The following is an 18,935-nucleotide window of genomic DNA, read 5'->3' as shown; positions in this document are numbered from 1 at the left end:
TGAAACACAGTTTCATTTTCAAGTTTGAGGAAGTAAAAGCCAAAAACGCACTGAAAGCCCAGTGAAAAACATTGCTCAGATCACACTGAAAAAAAGGTAAGATATCAGCATTTTAAGAGGTATGATGTGACCTGCATCTTCACCATGTTTTATGGAGAATTTATGATAAATATAGTTTGACTCCAGTCTTTCAATAGCAATAGCATAATCAGTACTCATTTAGATTGATCAGACATACTGTAGGCCTACAGGAGGCCATTTCCTGATTAAGCTAAGCATGTAATCTTATATTAGAACTAAACTGTACTACTACTTATTCTACTCATATAAGCCCTACTGCTACCACTACTACTGACACATTTTCTATGACTGAATTTGAATATGTTGCCTGATTATTTCTATAACATCTTTTTATGACGTGTCGGAAGACACGAGGTGTGTCGGAAGACACGAGGTGTGTGTGTGTGAAGAACCACATGTTTACAGGTCACAGGCGACTACAACAATGAACAGCACCGTAGCCAAACGGTATGTTGAGTGTATCTTGATGTTGAATACCTTCTTATTCAATTAGTATGCATATCCTTCATCATACTGATCAGTAACACTTTACAGTAATGGTTCATCATTTATGCATTTTACATCTTATGAATCATCAAGAGTTCACATGAGCTCAGTCTCTCATGCATGAACAGCACATCAACTAAAGATAGATAGATATAGATAGACGGACAGATAGGTAGATAGATAGATACAGCAGATGGATGGATAGATTCATACATAAATTCATGATAATTCATGTATAGTACCTGTTAAGTAAAATAAAGAGAAAAAATAAGGAAGAAACTTAAGCACCGTTGTATTGTGATGTCATTGAGTGGAATCCAGCACCTTAAAGTCTCCATAGATGCCCCCCAGTTTTCAAGTAGAGGGAACTTGCACAGAATACTAGGCACAACTTGACAGTACCCTTACTGTAAATCTGTGATCTAAGATTTACAATAATTATGGTATCTAGGGCTGCACGATATCTAAAATGTGTTATCGCGATATCAACGCTTGCGACAGACGTAGGCCTACCGCAAAGATTATTTAATTTTCGATCAAATTCGATACATTTTCTGTGCCGTGCATTCCATACAGTCTATGCTTAGGTGTCAAACTCAAGGCCCGCAGGCAAAATGCGGCCTGCCACCTCATTTCATATGGCCCGCGAGAGCTTAAAGGATACAGTATGTGGCCCGCGAGAGCTTAAAAGGTCTGATACAATTTTTGCGTATAGGCAATAATAAATACACTGCAATACAATGCACGCGTGTGAGACTGACAGGGAGGCCACATCATCACCTTCATGATCAGTGCAACTGGCTACATCAGATGTGATAGCAACGCGTAGGCTACGTGTGAAAACAAAATAGAGTAGGCCTATTCTAAACTATTTTAGCGAACGGAGCACTTAAATTACGCGCTCGGTTTAGCCTGCCTGTGAAACGCATGATTATTTGAAGTGCGTGTGCTTCTTTGAGAGGGGAATCGATGTAAGTTAGGCTACTTTGATTTCAATTGGTAGTTGTAAACTACGTGATACGTTTACGTCTACGTTTAAAAAGCATGTATAGCCTAATTGTGTGTCCTATTATCCAAAAAATCCAACTCCAAGACCTTGCGAATCGAGCAAGTGATCATTTGGCCAAAAGCGAAAGTAAACCTATCTTCTGACCGAGAAGAGGTGCATTCAGATCAGGCAAGCAGAGGTAGGCTTGAAGTTTGTGGTAATCTCCCTATTGCTTTGCATTTTCATTTCAGATTAAAACGAACAACGCAGAATCCACACAACACATTTCAACTTTAAAACTTCAAAGAAAAAGTCCACCGGGACCGTTCGCTTCTATGTGTATGGAACGGTGTAGTGACGCATTTCATATGGATGCACTTTTGTTGATGTCAGTTAGCCTACTCGTTTGCATCACTGGCTAGATGTAAAACTGCATTTCGTTACTGGTATTTCACTTGTGCAATGACAGTAAAGTTGAATATACTTGAATCTAAAAACTCAGAAATATGAAAAAAAAATCCATGGCATGACCTTTTCCTGACTGACCAGTGACCCTCATTGAAAAGTCAAACTGGAACTGACAGTGGTTTTTGTTTTGCTTTTACAAAACACAACAACCAAAAAACAACATGTCATGCTGATACCTTTTGCTCTTCTCAACTTCTCGATTGTAGAAGTTTACCAATGCTAAAGATTTTGTGGCTGGTGCTACAAATCTTAGAAGTTGCATATGGCCCTTTGAGGGCAACCATTGTGCTGATGCGGCCCTCGTGAAAATTAGTTTGACACCCCTGATTTAAGCCATCAGACCCCATTCTGCAACACGTTCTTGACTCAACAAATTAGTGGTCAGAAAACCATTTTAAGTTGACATGCAGATAAATGATTATGTTTACATTTATTACAAATTTTGAATGTTTTAAGTAGTTTTCAAGTTTTTATTTATTTCAACTTCATTCAACCGTATAGAAAATGTTTCAATGATTTATGTCTGGCATTGCCATTGTAGCTGCATTTTTCCCAATAAAAATAATGTTGGAATGGAATCAATGCATTACTTTTTTAATAGTCTGCATCAGTCTATGCTAGCAGCAAGAAGAATGGAGAAAAACATTAAATATTTAAATATCACAAGTTATATCGTTATCGCCGTACTCATTAATGTTATCGCATATCACATGTTTTCCTAATATCGCGCAGCCCTAATGGTATCATCTCAAAATAACTTCCTGAACTAGCTTGGATCTCGTAAGATTTCATTTGGATAACTTTGGAGATTCAAAGAAATTATGTTTACCTTTTCAGGATTAAATTGAAGGATAAATTACCTGATGTGTCCACCAAGGCACAACCTAGCAACCTCCAGGCAAAAAAGACACCAGATATTCCCCAGTAAGTCATTTTATGTGGATTTTCTGTATACTGTAGGTATTTATAACGATGGAATACTTATGTTAAAAAAGAAAATTATGTCTTTCACCTCACCATCATTATTACCAGAAATTAGTCACTATCACTCCTTCAAATACAGCAGTGAAAGGTTAATTGCAGACCAACCAATACAACGGTGCCATTAGAGTGCACAGTGACAGTGTTGGATTGGGTTTATCTGTATCTGTCTCCTATATGCATACATGGTATACAATCAAGTAATGCTGATTCTACAGCAACAACTACTGCAACTAGTACATCAACAATTACATTCAAAGTTGCACAGTACCAATTCCAAACCTTTCAGTTAAGTACAATTAAAATGAGAACTAGAAATGCAATTCCAAGGAATTACCAGTGCATGAAAATGCCAAAAATTAAATGTAAATTATAATTTGTAGTTAACACAAATAATAATAAAGAAAGAGAGATGGGGTAAAACAGAGCGAATGAGGATTTACATGTGTATTTTACATTGTGTTGTTATAAGTTATGTATTTTTAGAGTTGCTTGCTATGGAGGTTGCTAAGTAGCAATTGAATTAGACACAGATATTGATGGACGTTGATAAATAGTTTAATGAATGTTGACAGACAAACTGTTTAATTTATGTTGATAGACAGATAGACAGTTTAATAGATGGTTTGAAGTAAATGGATGGAGAGAAAGTTGGATGGAAGGTTAGATAGATGGAGACAAGGTAATAAATGCTGGTTAATATGGTGGTTCCTCGGTTGACATAATGGTGGTTGCTAGGTTGTTGCTAGGGTAATTGAGATTGTTAGGTGTTGCTAAGACACATATGGTGGTTGCTAGGTTGACATGGTTTAATAAATGTTGATAGGCAGATTGTTTAATAGACATAGTTTAAGGAATGTGTAGGTAGACAGTTTGATAAGACAGATAGTTTAATGAATGTTGATAGACAAATAGTTTAATGGATAGGTAGATGAATGGATGTTGATAGGAGGACAGTTTAATAGAGGAATTAATAGTTGGATGTAAATGGATGGAGAGAAAGTGGAAATGGAAAGTTGAATTGAATGGAAAGTGGTCTGTGTTAGGCTAATATTAGGGTGATTGCGATGATTTCTGTATTGTTGCCAGGGTAATTGAAATAGCTGTTATGTTTATCATAGGGTATTCAGTGGTTACTCTGCGAAAGTAGGTTGCTAAAGTAAGGTGGAGGTTCCTAGGTAGTAATTGAATTAGACTTGAGTGTTGATAGACAGTAGGACAATTTCCAAACTGATCATATATAGATGACACAACAGCATGGAGCTCTTGGCCTGCTTTATTTTATAACCTAACATCGATATTATGTTGTGATATGAAGTCATGCATTTATGGTTAAACCATAAATGGTTGGTTTTTTTGCTACTATAAACTCTGCAACTTAGGATGAGAGCACGAGGGATCACAGCAAGAGATAATTTGTGTAGACATTATGTGTGGATAAATTAACTTTTTTCGAAATGGTGACTTCTTCAGAGGTCATTCTTTTACTGTCTATGGGTCATGCAGGCTCACATTGCCTACAAACATCATATAATTGTAGGCCTATTGCATTATCCTGATTCCTGACTGTAGAAGAGTGTTTAGCCGGTTAGGGTGCGCATTGCACACACAAACTGATAAAATATTCAATGGTCATTTAGGCAGGCTGTGTAGCCGAATTACATTGATATCATATTGTGATATCCTCTTAGTTGTGTGTGATGTGTTCTGTTAGGCTACCTATTGAGTTTCTGAAATTGTTGTGTCCCTTTTAGGGGAACTGGGGGGTGGAGTTTTAAGTGCGTGTGTTTGTTTACGTTTTTAGGTCTATGTGCACAGCACAAGTCCGAGTGAAGGAGTTGGACATAGGTCTGTTAATGAATGCGCTGTTAAAAGCAACTCGGTTGTGAAAGCTACTTGGTTGATAAATAAAGCACGGGAAGTTTCCCTCAAGTGTGACAAAGTGTCTGAAGTATCAATATTTATCCTGGCTGTAGCCTAACTTTAGATGAAGCGGCTATCATGAGTTTCACAATAGGCTATTAACGGTGGTAAACATTTAAATGTTTCTGCTATTCGTGACTGCCAAAAGACGGGGATCAACACTATGATCAACATCGGGGGGTTGACATTGATTCAGTGACGTTAGCTTTATTTACAGCTGAACTACTGTATCTAGGTCGTGGTCTGCGTTATTTTAATTCAAGTAGCCTAGCAATTTTGCCTGGCTTGATAACGTTAAGCTATTTGTTTTAGTCGGAAATCGTTAACGTTAACTGCACTTTGTGCAGATGTGCCAGATGTGAACTAGCAAAAGCAAGCTCGGACCAGTCCAAGTTGTTTGTTGACTACATGCTAAGCCTGCATGGAGATGGATAAGCTACAGAGTCAGACAGATGGTGAGTAGGCTAATGTTGTCAAAGTTGCCGTCTTTGGTTGAACTTGAGGCGCGAAAGCATCATGATGTCATTAGATTTTAACACACGAACGTTCGACCCATTGACTTACAAGGGGGAAATTTTAGCACGTTTATGGCAAATATCTTAAAAAGTATAAAGTTGTCAAACGCCAAAGTTACAAAGCACACCTGTCGTTTGAGAGACCTACGTAACAATGGTTGAACGAAGTTTGTACCTTAAATGGTTAGAGCTGAATTTAGAGCAGAAAAAGTGGTCGGGAGAATAATAATAACTAGAAATGCAATTCCAAGGAATTACTAGTGCATGAAAATGCAGAAATAGATAGATAATGTAGATATGGTTACTAAGGTGTAGCTAAGGTAAACATGGTGGTTGCATAGTTTACAGAGAGTTGATAGTGTGAAGGTAGACTGTTTAAAGATGAAACATTCCAATTCTAACTTAACTAATGATTTCTATTCATGTTAAAATGTTGATTAGCTAACTTAGTTAATGATTTCTAGCAGTTATGCTAAAAATGCTAATTATGCTAGCAATGCTAACTTTACTAACAATGCTAACCAGGTTGATTAGCTAACTTAACCAATGATTTCTAACAGCAATGCTAAAAATGCTAACTATGCTAACAATGCTAAATTTGCTAACAATGTTAAACAGGTTGATTAGCTAACTTAGTTGATGATTTTTTGCAGTTATGCTAAAAATGCTAACTATGCTAACAATGCTAACAATGCTAACCATGCTAACTTGCTAACTTGCTAGTGAGGACTTTTATTTTGAAACATTTGTTGCTAGGGTATCCATGGTGGCCACTATCAGGAAACAAGAAGTTACTGCAGTATAATCATGTTGGTTGCTATGGAAACGGTCATAAACGCTTAATTTTAATGGTTGCTATGTTGGTTGCTAGGTACATGGAGGTTTCATGTAGTTGACTGGAGGCATAGTGGATGATAACTGACAGTTGGAATGGTTGAACAGTTCAATAGTTGAGTAGTTTCAATGGTTAAATGATTTAATAGTGTATTATTGCAGTGAGGACTTTTATTTTGAAACAGTTGTGGACAGAGGAAACAGTTAACAGGATATGTAGTCTTCTGAGAGACTGTATGCTTAAAGCCAGAGAAACTGACAGTTGGTGCCCAGGTGGCCAGCCACCTGGCCTAAGATTCTAATTGCTGCCGTGATGTCATAATGAGCAATGTTAAGTCTGTGGGGGAAATTGTAATAGTTTTTAACTAATAGTTTAAAAAGTATAAAAGTTACAAAGTTGAAAAATACAAAGCAGGCATGGCATAAGCAAGACCTACGCAACAACGTTTGAATGAAGTTTCTACGTTAAACGGTTGAAGCTGAATTGGCTGCGTTAGAAGAAGAAGTTTAATAACTAGAAATGCAATTCCAAGGAATTACCAGTGCATGAAAATGCAGAAATAGATAGATAATGTAGATATGGTTACTAAGGTGTAGCTAGGGTAAACATGGTGGTTGCATAGTTTACAGAGAGTTGATAGTGTGAAGGTAGACTGTTTAAAGATGAAACATTCCAGTTCTAACTTAACTAATGATTTCTATTCATGTTAAAATGTTGATTAGCTAACTTAGCTAATGATTTCTAGCAGTTACGCTAAAAAAGTTAATTATGCTAGCAATGCTAACTTTACTAACAATGCTAACCAGGTTGATTAGCTAACTTAACCAATGATTTCTAGCAGCAATGCTAAAAATGCTAACTATGCTAACAATGTTAAATTTGCTAACAATGCTAACCAGGTTGATTAGCTAACTTATTTGATGATTTTTTGCAGTTATGCTAAAAATGCTAACTATGCAAACAATGCTAACTATGCTAACCATGCTAACTAGCTCACTTGCTAGTGAGGACTTTTATTTTGAAACATTTGTTGCTAGGGTATCCATGGTGGCCACTATCAGGAAGCAAGAAGTTACTGCAGTATAATCATGTTGGTTGCTATGGAAACGGTCATAAACGCTTAATTTTAATGGTTGCTATGTTGGTTGCTAGGTACATGGAGGTTTCATGTAGTTGACTGGAGGCATAGTGGATGATAACTGACAGTTGGAATGGTTGAACAGTTCAGTAGTTGAGTAGTTTCAATGGTTAAATGATTTAAAAGTGTATTATTGCAGTGAGGACCTTTATTTTGAAACAGTTGTGGACAGAGGAAACACCATTTAACAGGATATGTAGTCTTTTGTATGCTTAAAGCCAGAGAAACTGACAGTTGGTGCCCAGGTGGCCGGCCACCTGGCCTAAGATTCTAATTGCTGCCGTGATGTCATAATGAGCAATGTTAAGTCTATGGGGGAAATTGTAATAGTTTTTAACTAATAGTTTAAAAAGTATAAAAGTTACAAAGTTGAAAAATACAAAGCAGGCATGGCATAAGCAAGACCTACGCAACAACGTTTGAATGAAGTTTCTCCGTTAAACGGTTGAAGCTGAATTGGCTGCGTTGGAAGAAGAAGTTTAATAACTAGAAATGCAATTCCAAGGAATTACCAGTGCATGAAAATGCAAAAAAGATAGATAATGTAGATATGGTTACTAAGGTGTAGCTAGGGTAAACATGGTGGTTGCATAATTTACAGAGAGTTGATAGTGTGAAGGTAGACAGTTTAAAGTTGAAACATTCCAGTTCTAACTTAACTAATGATTTCTATTCATGTTAAAATGTTGATTAGCTAACTTAGCTAATGATTTCTAGCAGTTGTGTTAAAAATGCTAATTATGCTAGCAATGCTAACTTTACTAACAATGCTAACCAGGTTGATTAGCTAACTTAGTTGATGATTTTTTGCAGTTATGCTAAAAATGTTAGCTATGCTAACAATGCTAACCATGCTAACTAGATAACTTGCTAGTGAGGACTTTTATTTTGAAACATTTGTTGCTAGGGTAACCATGGTGGCCACTATCAGGAAACAAGAAGTTACTGCAGTATAATCATGTTGGTTGCTATGGAAACGGTCATAAACGCTTAATTTTAATGGTTGCTATGTTGGTTGCTAGGTACATGGAGGTTTCATGTAGTTGACTGGAGGCATAGTTGATGATAACTGACAGTTGGAATGGTTGAACAGTTAAATAGTTGAGTAGTTTCAATGGTTAAATGATTTAATAGTGTATTATTGCAGTGAGGACTTTTATTTTGAAACAGTTGTGGACAGAGGAAACAGTTAACAGGATATGTAGTCTTCAGAGAGATTGTATGCTTATAGCCAGAGAAACTGACAGTTGATACAGGTGTAATCAATTTAACTGGCTAGTCTTAAGAGAGCCAGAGTGTATATGCTTGAAGCCTGAGACAGAGTAAATAATTTAAAAGTTTAATGTAGTCTAATTAATGTTGATAGACAGAGAGTTTAATGGATGTTGATAGACAGTTTAATGGGTGGATGAGTGAATGGTCTGAAGAAGATGAATGGATAGAAAGTTGGATGGAATGTGCCGTATATTCTTGTAGAATGGAGAGACACAGCTCTCTACTGAGAGTAGTAGATACAGATACAGGTGTAATCAATTTAACTGGCTAGTCTAAAGAGAGCCAGAGTGTAGAGATACCTGAGCCTGAGACAGAGTAGATTGTTTAAAAGTTGAATGTAGATCGTCTAATTGATGTTGATAGGCAGACTGTTTAGAATGGGTGGATGAGTGAATGGTTTGAAGAAGATGAATGGATAGAAAGTTGGATGGAATTAGGAAGACTTATGTTGATACAGTTGATACAGGGGAACAGAAAATGTAGTCTCAAGAGCCTGAGAGAGAGAGAGAGCTGCTGCACCTGGACTGGCCACCTGGAGTAACATTCTAATTGCTGCCGTGATGTCATAATGAGCAATGTTAAGTCTATGGGAGAAATGGTAGTAGTTTTTAACTAATAGTTTAAAAAGTATAAAAGTTACAAAGTTGAAAAATACAAAGCACATATGGCATAAGCAAGACCTACGCAACAAAGTTTGAATGACGTTTCTACGTTAAACGGTTCAAGCTGAATTGCGAGCGTTAGAAGATGAAAAATAACTAGAAATGCAATTCCAAGGAATTACCAGTGCATGAAAATGCAAAAATAGATAGATAATGTAGATATGGTTACTAAGGTGTAGCTAGGGTAAACATGGTGGTTGCATAGTTTACAGAGAGTTGATAGTGTGAAGGTAGACAGTTTAAAGATGAAACATTCCAGCTCTAACTTAACTAATGATTTCTATCCATGTTAAAATGTTGATTAGCTAACTTAGCTAATGATTTCTAGCAGTTACTCTAAAAATGCTAATTATGTTAGCAATGCTAACTTTACTAACAATGCTAACCAGGTTGATTAGCTAACTTAACCGATGATTTCTAGCAGTAATGCTAAAAATGCTAACTATGCTAACAATGCTAAATTTGCTAATAATGCTAACCAGGTTGACTAGCTTACTTAGTTGATGCTTTTTTGCAGTTATGCTAAAAATGCTAACTATGCTAACAATGCTAACTATGCTAACCATGCTAACTAGCTAACTTCCTAGTGAGGACTTTTATTTTGAAACATTTGTTGCTAGGGTATCCATGGTGGCCACTATCAATAAACAAGAAGTTACTGCAGTATAATCATGTTGGTTGCTATGGAAACGGTCATAAACACTTAATTTTAATGGTTGCTATGTTGGTTGCTAGGTACATGGAGGTTTCATGTAGTTGACTGGAGGCATAGTGGATGATAACTGACAGTTGGAATGGTTGAACAGTTCAATAGTTGAGTAGTTTCAATGGTTAGTTGACTGGAGGCATAGTGGATGAGTTGGAATGGTTGAACAGTTCAATAGTTGAGTAGTTTCAATGGTTAAATGATTTAATAGTGTATTATTGCAGTGAGGACTTTTATTTTGAAACAGTTGTGGACAGAGGAAACAGTTAACAGGATATGTAGTCTTCTGAGAGACTGTATGCTTAAAGCCAGAGAAACTGACAGTTGGTGCCCAGGTGGCCGGCCACCTGGCCTAAGATTCTAATTGCTGCCGTGATGTCATAATGAGCAATGTTAAGTCTATGGGGGAAATTGTAATAGTTTTTAACTAATAGTTTAAAAAGTATAAAAGTTACAAAGTTGAAAAATACAAAGCAGGCATGGCATAAGCAAGACCTACGCAACAACGTTTGAATGAAGTTTCTGCTTTAAACGGTTGAAGCTGAATTGGCTGCGTTAGAAGAAGAAGTTTAATAATAAGAAGACTTGGAATAACAGTATAGTGCATTTTCATGCACTATAATAATAAGAAGTTGCGGAAGAAGACTTGGAAGAACAGTATAGTGCATTTTCATGCACTATAATAAGAAGAATACTAGGAAGAACAGTACAGTGCATTTTCATGCACTGTAATAAGAAGACTTGGAATAACAGTATAGTGCATTTTCATGCACTATAATAAGAAGACTTGGAATAACAGTATAGTGCATTTTCATGCACTATAATAAGAAGAAGCCTAGGAAGAACAGTATAGTGCATTTTCATGCACTATAAAAAGTCCAGCGATAACAGTACAGTGCATTCTCATGCACTGTAATTAACCCCTGGACCTACTACTGGTCCATGAAGAGCAGCAGCTCAATGGATCTACCAGAAAACGTCCTGAGTATTGTAATTGGGTCCATCTGTCTTTGTGTGCTCATATAACTTCACAATGTTCTTCGTCAATGTAGGCCTACTTCACAATTTTATACAAGGCAGATGGTCAACATATATTAGTCTTCCTACATGGTCATCCAGATCTGTCCAAGAATGCAAAAGCTAGACGTTTGTTTTCAAATTGTACATATTTAGCAGACAATGTTGTCCAAAGTGACTTACAGTACATATTCCAACTTTATTACAACGGATTACATTGTCCCAGAAGCAACTTGGGGTTAAGTGCCTTGCTCAAGGCACAATGATGGAAGCTGTGAATTGGCTACTCCATGCTAGTACAACTCCTTAACCACTACACTACCACCACACATTTGCATCATAGGAGCAGGGGATGCCAAACGCCTAATTGATGTATTTTTTTTCATTGCTTTTTACTGTTTCAGCATTACATTGAAAAGAGAAGGGTCCCCTGCACTGAGTTATGTGTCCATGAAGAGTGAACGCTCAATGGATCCACCAGGAAACTTCATGGGTGGGGCTACAACATACATGACCCGGTACGGTAACACTTTATATTAGACACACATATTCACCATCGCTTATAACATGTCTATTAGTACACGGCTCTACACGGCACGGTACCAGTACTATTTGCTTTTCCACCTAAACCGTGACCTGGAAGTGGGTGGAGTCGGCGGGGTTCCCACTGACGTGACGTTGGTTTCAGGCCACTAGCAGTTGTCACGTCGCGGTCAGTAAAAAGTGAACACAACGGTGGAAACTTTCTCTCTTAATAAGCAGTAACCAAAGCCATATCTCAAAGTTGCGACAGCCGTTGACTTCCATGTTAAAGCCAGATTAGAGCGGTCACGTGGTTAGTGGGTAGACTCAGTAGTTCCCTCGGTCCCTGGTTTACTACGGGATTGACAGCAGCGATCGCATTAATATTTACGGTAAATACTCGATGAAAATAACTATAAACTGCATTTCCACATACATATATTACTCAATGAAAATGCATTATTATGCACACGACTATAAATCATGTAGAAAAGTCTTATTAGATATTCATTCATTCTCAATGGAATAGTTCCCGGATGTGCCGCCATTGTTCGTACACGGGAGTCAGTGTCGCAACTTTGAGATATCGATGGCTTTGGCAGTATCAGCATACAAACACAATTGTGATTACAATTGTTTACTGTCTAAAATCATCCATGATACCAATGAATCATAGGACACGGAATTAATAATTGAATTAGTCTGTGAACCGAGCTGGCTAGAACTAGCTCGCGAACACTAGCTTAAAAAGCTAACAAGTGAATGGCATACTATGATACAATCAGTGTTGTGCATGAACGAGTTCAAAAGAACGTGTTCATTGAACACGCTCATTTTTCTGTGAACGCTGAACTGAATGCAACACATTTGTAAATAATGAATTTGAACGTGAATTCGCTCAGATTTTGGGAAATGAACGACAAACGTCACTGTTGATGTCCAATTAAACGTTACGGAATTTATTTTCTCCTGAGAAGTCGAGTGACCCTATCTGCTGGCAATTTAGAAACAGTATGTCGTTGTCACACTCACCGCCCACGGGCGCCACTCCTTTGCACTACCTTACTACATTACCCATGATCACGTTACGCATGATGCATTGCACACAGAACCGCTGCTGAATGCAATCGCGGAAAGATTCTGCACTTGTCAGTGATGATAGAGGGATGCATAACATGTTCAAAGAGCCCTACAGTATGTCACTGAACAGTTCCATCGCAGCAGGTAATGCAGCAAGGCAGCCTCCTCCATACTCCCGGTGTAAAAACTAGCCTACACTCTTGCTGTCAGGCATGCACAGCTGACGCATTTATTATTAATTATTAATAAATGCGCGGCCGCATGTATTAGGCATCGGTATCTGCCATAGACCTAAAAGAAATGTAGGCTATCTGCCCAGCGAAATAAAGCTGAGAACAACAGGTGGCTGTAACCTATATTCCGTCAGAAACAGATTTTTATTCAAATGAACTGAATTTGAACTAGTTCAAAATTAAAAATGGTGAACTATGAACGTGAACAGTTCACTTTGCACTTGTGTGAACTGAACTTTGAACTAGTTACTGAAGAGTGTGAACGTGCACAACATACAATACAGCAATGTACCAGGTCACTAACCGCTGAGGGCAGTGGCGGTTTTAGGTACGGGCGAACCGGGCGGTCGCCCGGGGCGGCATCTTGTATGGGGCGGCACGAGCGCTTAGCCCGACTGACGCAAAGTGCGTCAAAAAACACTCATGGGGGCGCTCGTGGAGGATCTCGCCTGGGGAGTAATTCAGTCTAGAACCGCCACTGGCTGAGGGACTCCGCTTAAACTGAATATACTGTTGCAAGTTCACTTGAGTATAAACTACCCACTTTAACTAACGTCACTAATGTTATTCAGGTAATTGTCACTTCAAGGACTACACTTCTCCGTTTAAAATGTTACCTTAGCTAGGAGGCTAGCTAGCTCGCTAGTAACCAGACAGTAACTGGCAGCAGCATTGTCTGATATTAAGTTATTTTCTTAACAAATCCATGCACTGACAATTACACTAGGCGACCATGTTAGGACAACGCACACCGTCGGTTTAGACGTTAAAACTATCGACCATCAGTGTAACAAACTGGGTCCAGCTAAGTCTCGTTATAACTGCAGTTCAAATGGCATGCTAATCGCGATTAGCATTTCGCTAGTTGGTTTTAACTTTGCAGAGCTGTTACTGATTGCAAGGCAGTGAAAGTAGGGCTGGGCGATATGGCTAAAAAATAATATCTCGATATTTTTAGTCCATTTCACGATATACGATATATCCCGATATTCTGAAAATTTCTCAAAAGAACTTCATGAATTCTAACTTTTACCCTGTGATGTTTTAAATCATTTCAGTATGATGCAGCAGGCTAGGTCAATCATACCAGTCCAAACCCTGGAAATTATATCCACATTAAAACATTCTTGGTGGTTTCTTAAATTTGTATGTAAAAGCAGGGGTGAAGGTAGGCTACTTTTGAATCTTGCCAGTAGCCTCTATGAATGTTTCTCATAGGGAAACGTGTGCATGCAAAAACTCCAACACACCTAAATAGGGTTCATCAAGTTTATTTTAGCCTATGCAGAGCATGGCCTGTTATTTGGCTTTATCATTCTCCCTTCTTCTTTCCCTGCCTTCTTTGAAAGGCCCTCACTCTTTAAGAAGAAACTGTTAACTCACATCTCTTTTTGCATTGCTTCATGGCTTTAGTTAACTTTCCAAATAAATTAAGCTTGTTTTAATGTCTCTGACCTCTCCATATGAATGATGATGGCTACGCTACTACATGTACATCTGAGAGAACGATGGTGCGTGCTTCCTTAATTAGTCGTTCGTTCGGTTGTTCGTTGATAAATAATAAGTTTTCGTTTTTGTTATGAGACAGTGAGATGCACTCATAGACAGTAGCCTAATCTGCCTCAATGCACAAATCTAATACATTTAATTTAAAAAACAACGGGGGGAAACATAGACAAACACAATAATGTGCGGATGTGCGCATTTGCGCTGTCGTTTAGAAACAGTCAGACGTGCACTTAGATAGGCCTAGAGTTCTTCTGCCTAATGCACAGACATCGTTGTAACTTTAATTTGAAGATCCCTTGCTGGTTCGTTTCGTTTTTCGGTTCGTATAACCAAATCAGAACTGCTTGCATCTATTAACCTAGCTCGTTGTTGAACAACACTGGCCTACCCATAGATAGAAATGCTACCGCTGCTTGTTTTGAAATGAAAGTTCACTTATCGCCTGCTACACATAGACGTCACACCCTCATCTGAATACAGTTCAGGATTGGTTGGTAAGTGTGTGATGTGCATAGAGAGCCGAAGTCCCGCCCCTTCCGTTTGCCTCCAGTAAGTCCGAAAGTCAACAGGCTTTGTGGTTACAGGTTAAACCGGGTGGAAGAGCTAGCTAGCCATAGTCCCAGGCAGGCACACACCGATTTCATGCTAACTGCAAATCTGACGAAGAGTGTTGGATTAATCCATTATCGATTAGAGTGGCACCTGAGATGCATTCATGTTTTTAAAGCTTTATTTGTTATGAAAATATGATGATGAGGACTCCAACGAATTTCTCAAATGTTGAGACTGCATCTTAAACAGCACAATTTTCAAAATTTCCTGGGGGACAAATTGTTTTATATTAACACGTAGTCAAAGTTAGCCTACGTGTTTACTGTGTTGTTCACTCAGCCTATCCCAAGCAGCAAACATACGTGTTGTACACATTTTTTTCCAGTGCTAAGCTGGTTTCAGACACGTTAAGAATTGGTTCAGAAATCCGTTCATTTTTGGTAAATGTGTAGGTTCCCGATTACGCTTTTAACACGTTCCAGAATAGTTCATATTAAGTGTCCATGTACGTTTTGGGCACGTTGAAAAAGGGTGTTAAACACAATGGTTGTGAAAAAAACATTAAATAAACGTGATAATCTGTTCGCTTTCGACACCGCAATGCCATCTGTCCACTCTAGAATCTTTGCTGTTGACTTGACTGTCTGTTTCACGATGTTGTAACCTTGGTAACCATGGGAGAGAAACAACTACCGCACAGCTTCATGATAACAGATTCGACATTAGATTTGAATTATTACGTTGTGTTAACTCACCGTTCCATACGTCTTGAAGTTCAACGACCACGTTCGGATAATATTATTAATTGTCAGCTGGATATTTAAACCGGTTTAGGTATAATACTTTCATGTCTACGGTGTATTTTTTACCTAATAAACAATTACATCAGTGGTCTTATCCGTAGATAACAACATCAACTGAGTGCTAGCCTAAGCTAAAATGTCCCAACCACGTTGTTTCAAACTAATAATACAGCCAATAAACTAAGCAACTGAATTGCAATGCATGCTGGGAAGCAAATCTCAATAGCCTGACACGAAATGTAATTGAAGTTTTCAGACGTGTCTGACACGTTTTCCACACGTTTTCCCCCTCGTTAGTATTTGGTGTTAACCAGCACCTTCATTCATTGTTGAAAGTAAGTGTCAGATACGTTCGTTATAAAACGTTGTGATTTACACCCATTTTGAATGTGCAATTTACGTTGTTTTTTAGTTTGTAATAGTTGGTGTAAATTGAAACCGATATTGCATCTTCTGTTGACGTTGGAATCGGTGCTAGATGCGTTGGGTTTTGCACGTGTCTTTTGGCACCAGATTACAACGTGCAATGGACGTTTTTAATAGGGTTATTTGTACTGGTGCCATCAAGCACGTTTAAATAACGTACTATGCACGTCTGTTTTATTTGAAACCAAAATACAACCTAAATAAAACGTTTGTTTTGGTTCAAATAACGTGTTTTGCTGCTTGGGATCCCACAATTCCCAGTCCCAATTAAAAACAAATTAAACCAAAATCCATCATAATTCTGAACCGAGGACTGTTAATGGAATACGATGCAATAAAAGCAGCCAGTTTTGAATTTTGAAATGTGGATGGGACATTTCAGCTTAGGCTAGCCTGCTCTGCTGATGTTTTGATCTGACTTAATCGTTTATGGGAAAAAAGACACCGTAGACAATAAAGTATTAGACCTAATCCGCATTTAAAAGTTTAGCTGACACATATAGGAAGTAACGGGCCGTATTCGTCGCAGTTCAGCAAGCAGTTAACAGTAAGTGAAAATAAATATGTGTATTGAATTGTCATTGCCTTAAATATCAGAGACGTTCATGCTCCCAGGTCACAGATAGCCTGTCGTCGCAGACGGCGAGTGTAAAGCGTAGCAATGTCTGGATGTCACGATAAATTTACTTATTTTTTTCCCCTTTACACGTTGTTGCTGGGAGTTAGGGGAACGTTAATGCAACCAAATATTGTAACGTTCCCTAAAGGGTAGGAGAACGTTCTGCTAACCAAAATAAATAACCAGAAAAAAAACGTTGTATTTTCGTCAGGAAAACTTTCCTGGGGAACCATGGGGCAACTTTCGCAACTTTCAGGCAACGTTCCCCTAACCAAGAAAAAAACGTTCTAAAAACATACTCCTAACCAGAAATTGTTAGCTGTGTCCACCCTCCAATCCGCAGTGGAAATGCTCCCAATCAGGGTAGAGTCGTACCGTGCCGTATCGTACCGTTACGAAAATGCCCAGTGGAAAAGGGGTATAAAGGGACATATTAGCATCCCGACGGGCTTTTGTCGGGACTCGGGACACGCCACTCAAAGTTGTGACTGTCCCAGGAAAACCGGGACGTCTGGTCACCCTATGACAGTGTCATGTCACAATATGTAGATACCTTCAATTAAAGTGTTACCATTTTTTTTTTCCCATTTCAGAGTCGCCTGTCATTCAAATGTTTTCTAAATTTGCTAGTTGCTACTGTGTAACGCCGGCAGTATATGAAAGATGTTCTATGGATAAATTGTATTTAAGGATTATTAGTATTAATAAAGGATTGTTATTCTATTAGTGTCAAATGTTATTCTATTAGTGTCAAATGTTACTTTTTTCTATGACTGAATTGCAAAATACACATATTATAATATACTACCCAAAAATGAACATGGAAAAGGAGTGAACATTGGAGGAGTTTGATCTAAGATCTTTATATTTTCTTTTTCAGAATGAAACGAAAAATGTCATCTCCTGCACCCAGCAATCTGTCAATGAAGAGTGACCACTCAATGGACCCACCACTGCCAAACTTCCAAGGAGAAAATTCTCCTTTCATACCCAGGTTGGCCCACTGTGTATTCTAGACAACTGAATACTATACACATTAGGGGTGCACGATTCATAAAATGTCACGATTTGATTCAATATTGATTTTCAGGCTCAAGATTTGATTAAAAAACAAGGTAGCACTTTATAATAACCGTCGCCTATTAATGGTAAATTAACACCTTATTTAGCATAAATGTATACATAATATAACTGTTTAGAAAACACATAATGATAGTTAGTTAATTATTGTTAACTGTTATTGGGCTGCCTATAATAACTAAATTGATAGTTTATTTAGTATAAATTAAATTACTTACAAGCATATTTGTTAACAGTTAACGTGTAGCTTAAGTGTTAACAAGCAGGTTGTTAATGGTGACAAAGACATTTCTTAGCTACTTGTAGTAAATTCTGCAGTCCCCCAATCTAAAGTGAGAACGATGTAACTAACAGTTAACAAGCCATTTCCTAGCTACTTGTAGTACATTCTGCAGCCCCCCAATCTAAAGTGAGAACCATGTAACTAACAGTTAACCTAACACTCTATCTTTAGATAACTAGATCGATTAAGCTGTGAGATATACACCTTCAAAATTGTTGCAATCAGTGGGCATTGAACTGGGGACGCCTGTGTCGCACTGTATGCTGCAGCCAACTGAGCTACACTTACCTCACCTTGCATTATGAAGTTGTTGTACTTGATTCTATGTTCCGCTGATGTTCATACTGTACACCAAAGATTCTAGAGCAGAGCATAGCGCTCTATGATCTTTGCTTTACACGTAGACTGTGGACAAACTGACAATTTTATGCATTCACTGAACTGCAACACCATCAGAAACATATTTCGCCTATTATCTTTGTGTGAACTTAGCTCAGTGAGATACAGCATACAGTGCTGAAGAACTTTAGGCTTGTTAACTGTTAGTTACATAGTTCACACTTTAGATTTGGAGGCTGCATAATTTACTACAAGCATTAACAAGCTGCTTGTTAGAGGGATATTCCGCCATTTTTGGAAATACGCTAATTTTCCACCTCCCCTCGAGCAAAACAATCGATATTTACCTTATAGTTCCCGTTCATCCAGCCATTCTGTGAGTCTGGCGATGCAACTTTTAGCTTCAGCCTAGCA

General features: G+C 38.1%; 1 protein-coding gene across 1 annotated transcript in view; it reads left to right on the top strand.

The window, feature by feature from the left end:
• The first annotated feature begins 410 nt into the window (after positions 1-410).
• LOC134089417 (probable serine/threonine-protein kinase cdc7) overlaps positions 411-18,935 on the top strand; it is a 43,388-nt gene continuing 24,863 nt past the window's right edge. Inside the window, exons 1-4 of the mRNA XM_062543859.1 lie at positions 411-528; positions 2,861-2,947; positions 11,480-11,593; positions 17,700-17,813. Coding sequence (XP_062399843.1) covers positions 506-528; positions 2,861-2,947; positions 11,480-11,593; positions 17,700-17,813 — 338 coding nt within the window. The 5' untranslated portion in view covers positions 411-505. The remainder of the gene's footprint in view (positions 529-2,860; positions 2,948-11,479; positions 11,594-17,699; positions 17,814-18,935) is intronic.

This window comes from Sardina pilchardus, chromosome 8 (genome assembly GCF_963854185.1).
Source record: "Sardina pilchardus chromosome 8, fSarPil1.1, whole genome shotgun sequence".
Lineage (NCBI taxonomy): Eukaryota > Metazoa > Chordata > Actinopteri > Clupeiformes > Clupeidae > Sardina > Sardina pilchardus.
This window is presented reverse-complemented; position numbering and strand designations above follow the sequence as displayed.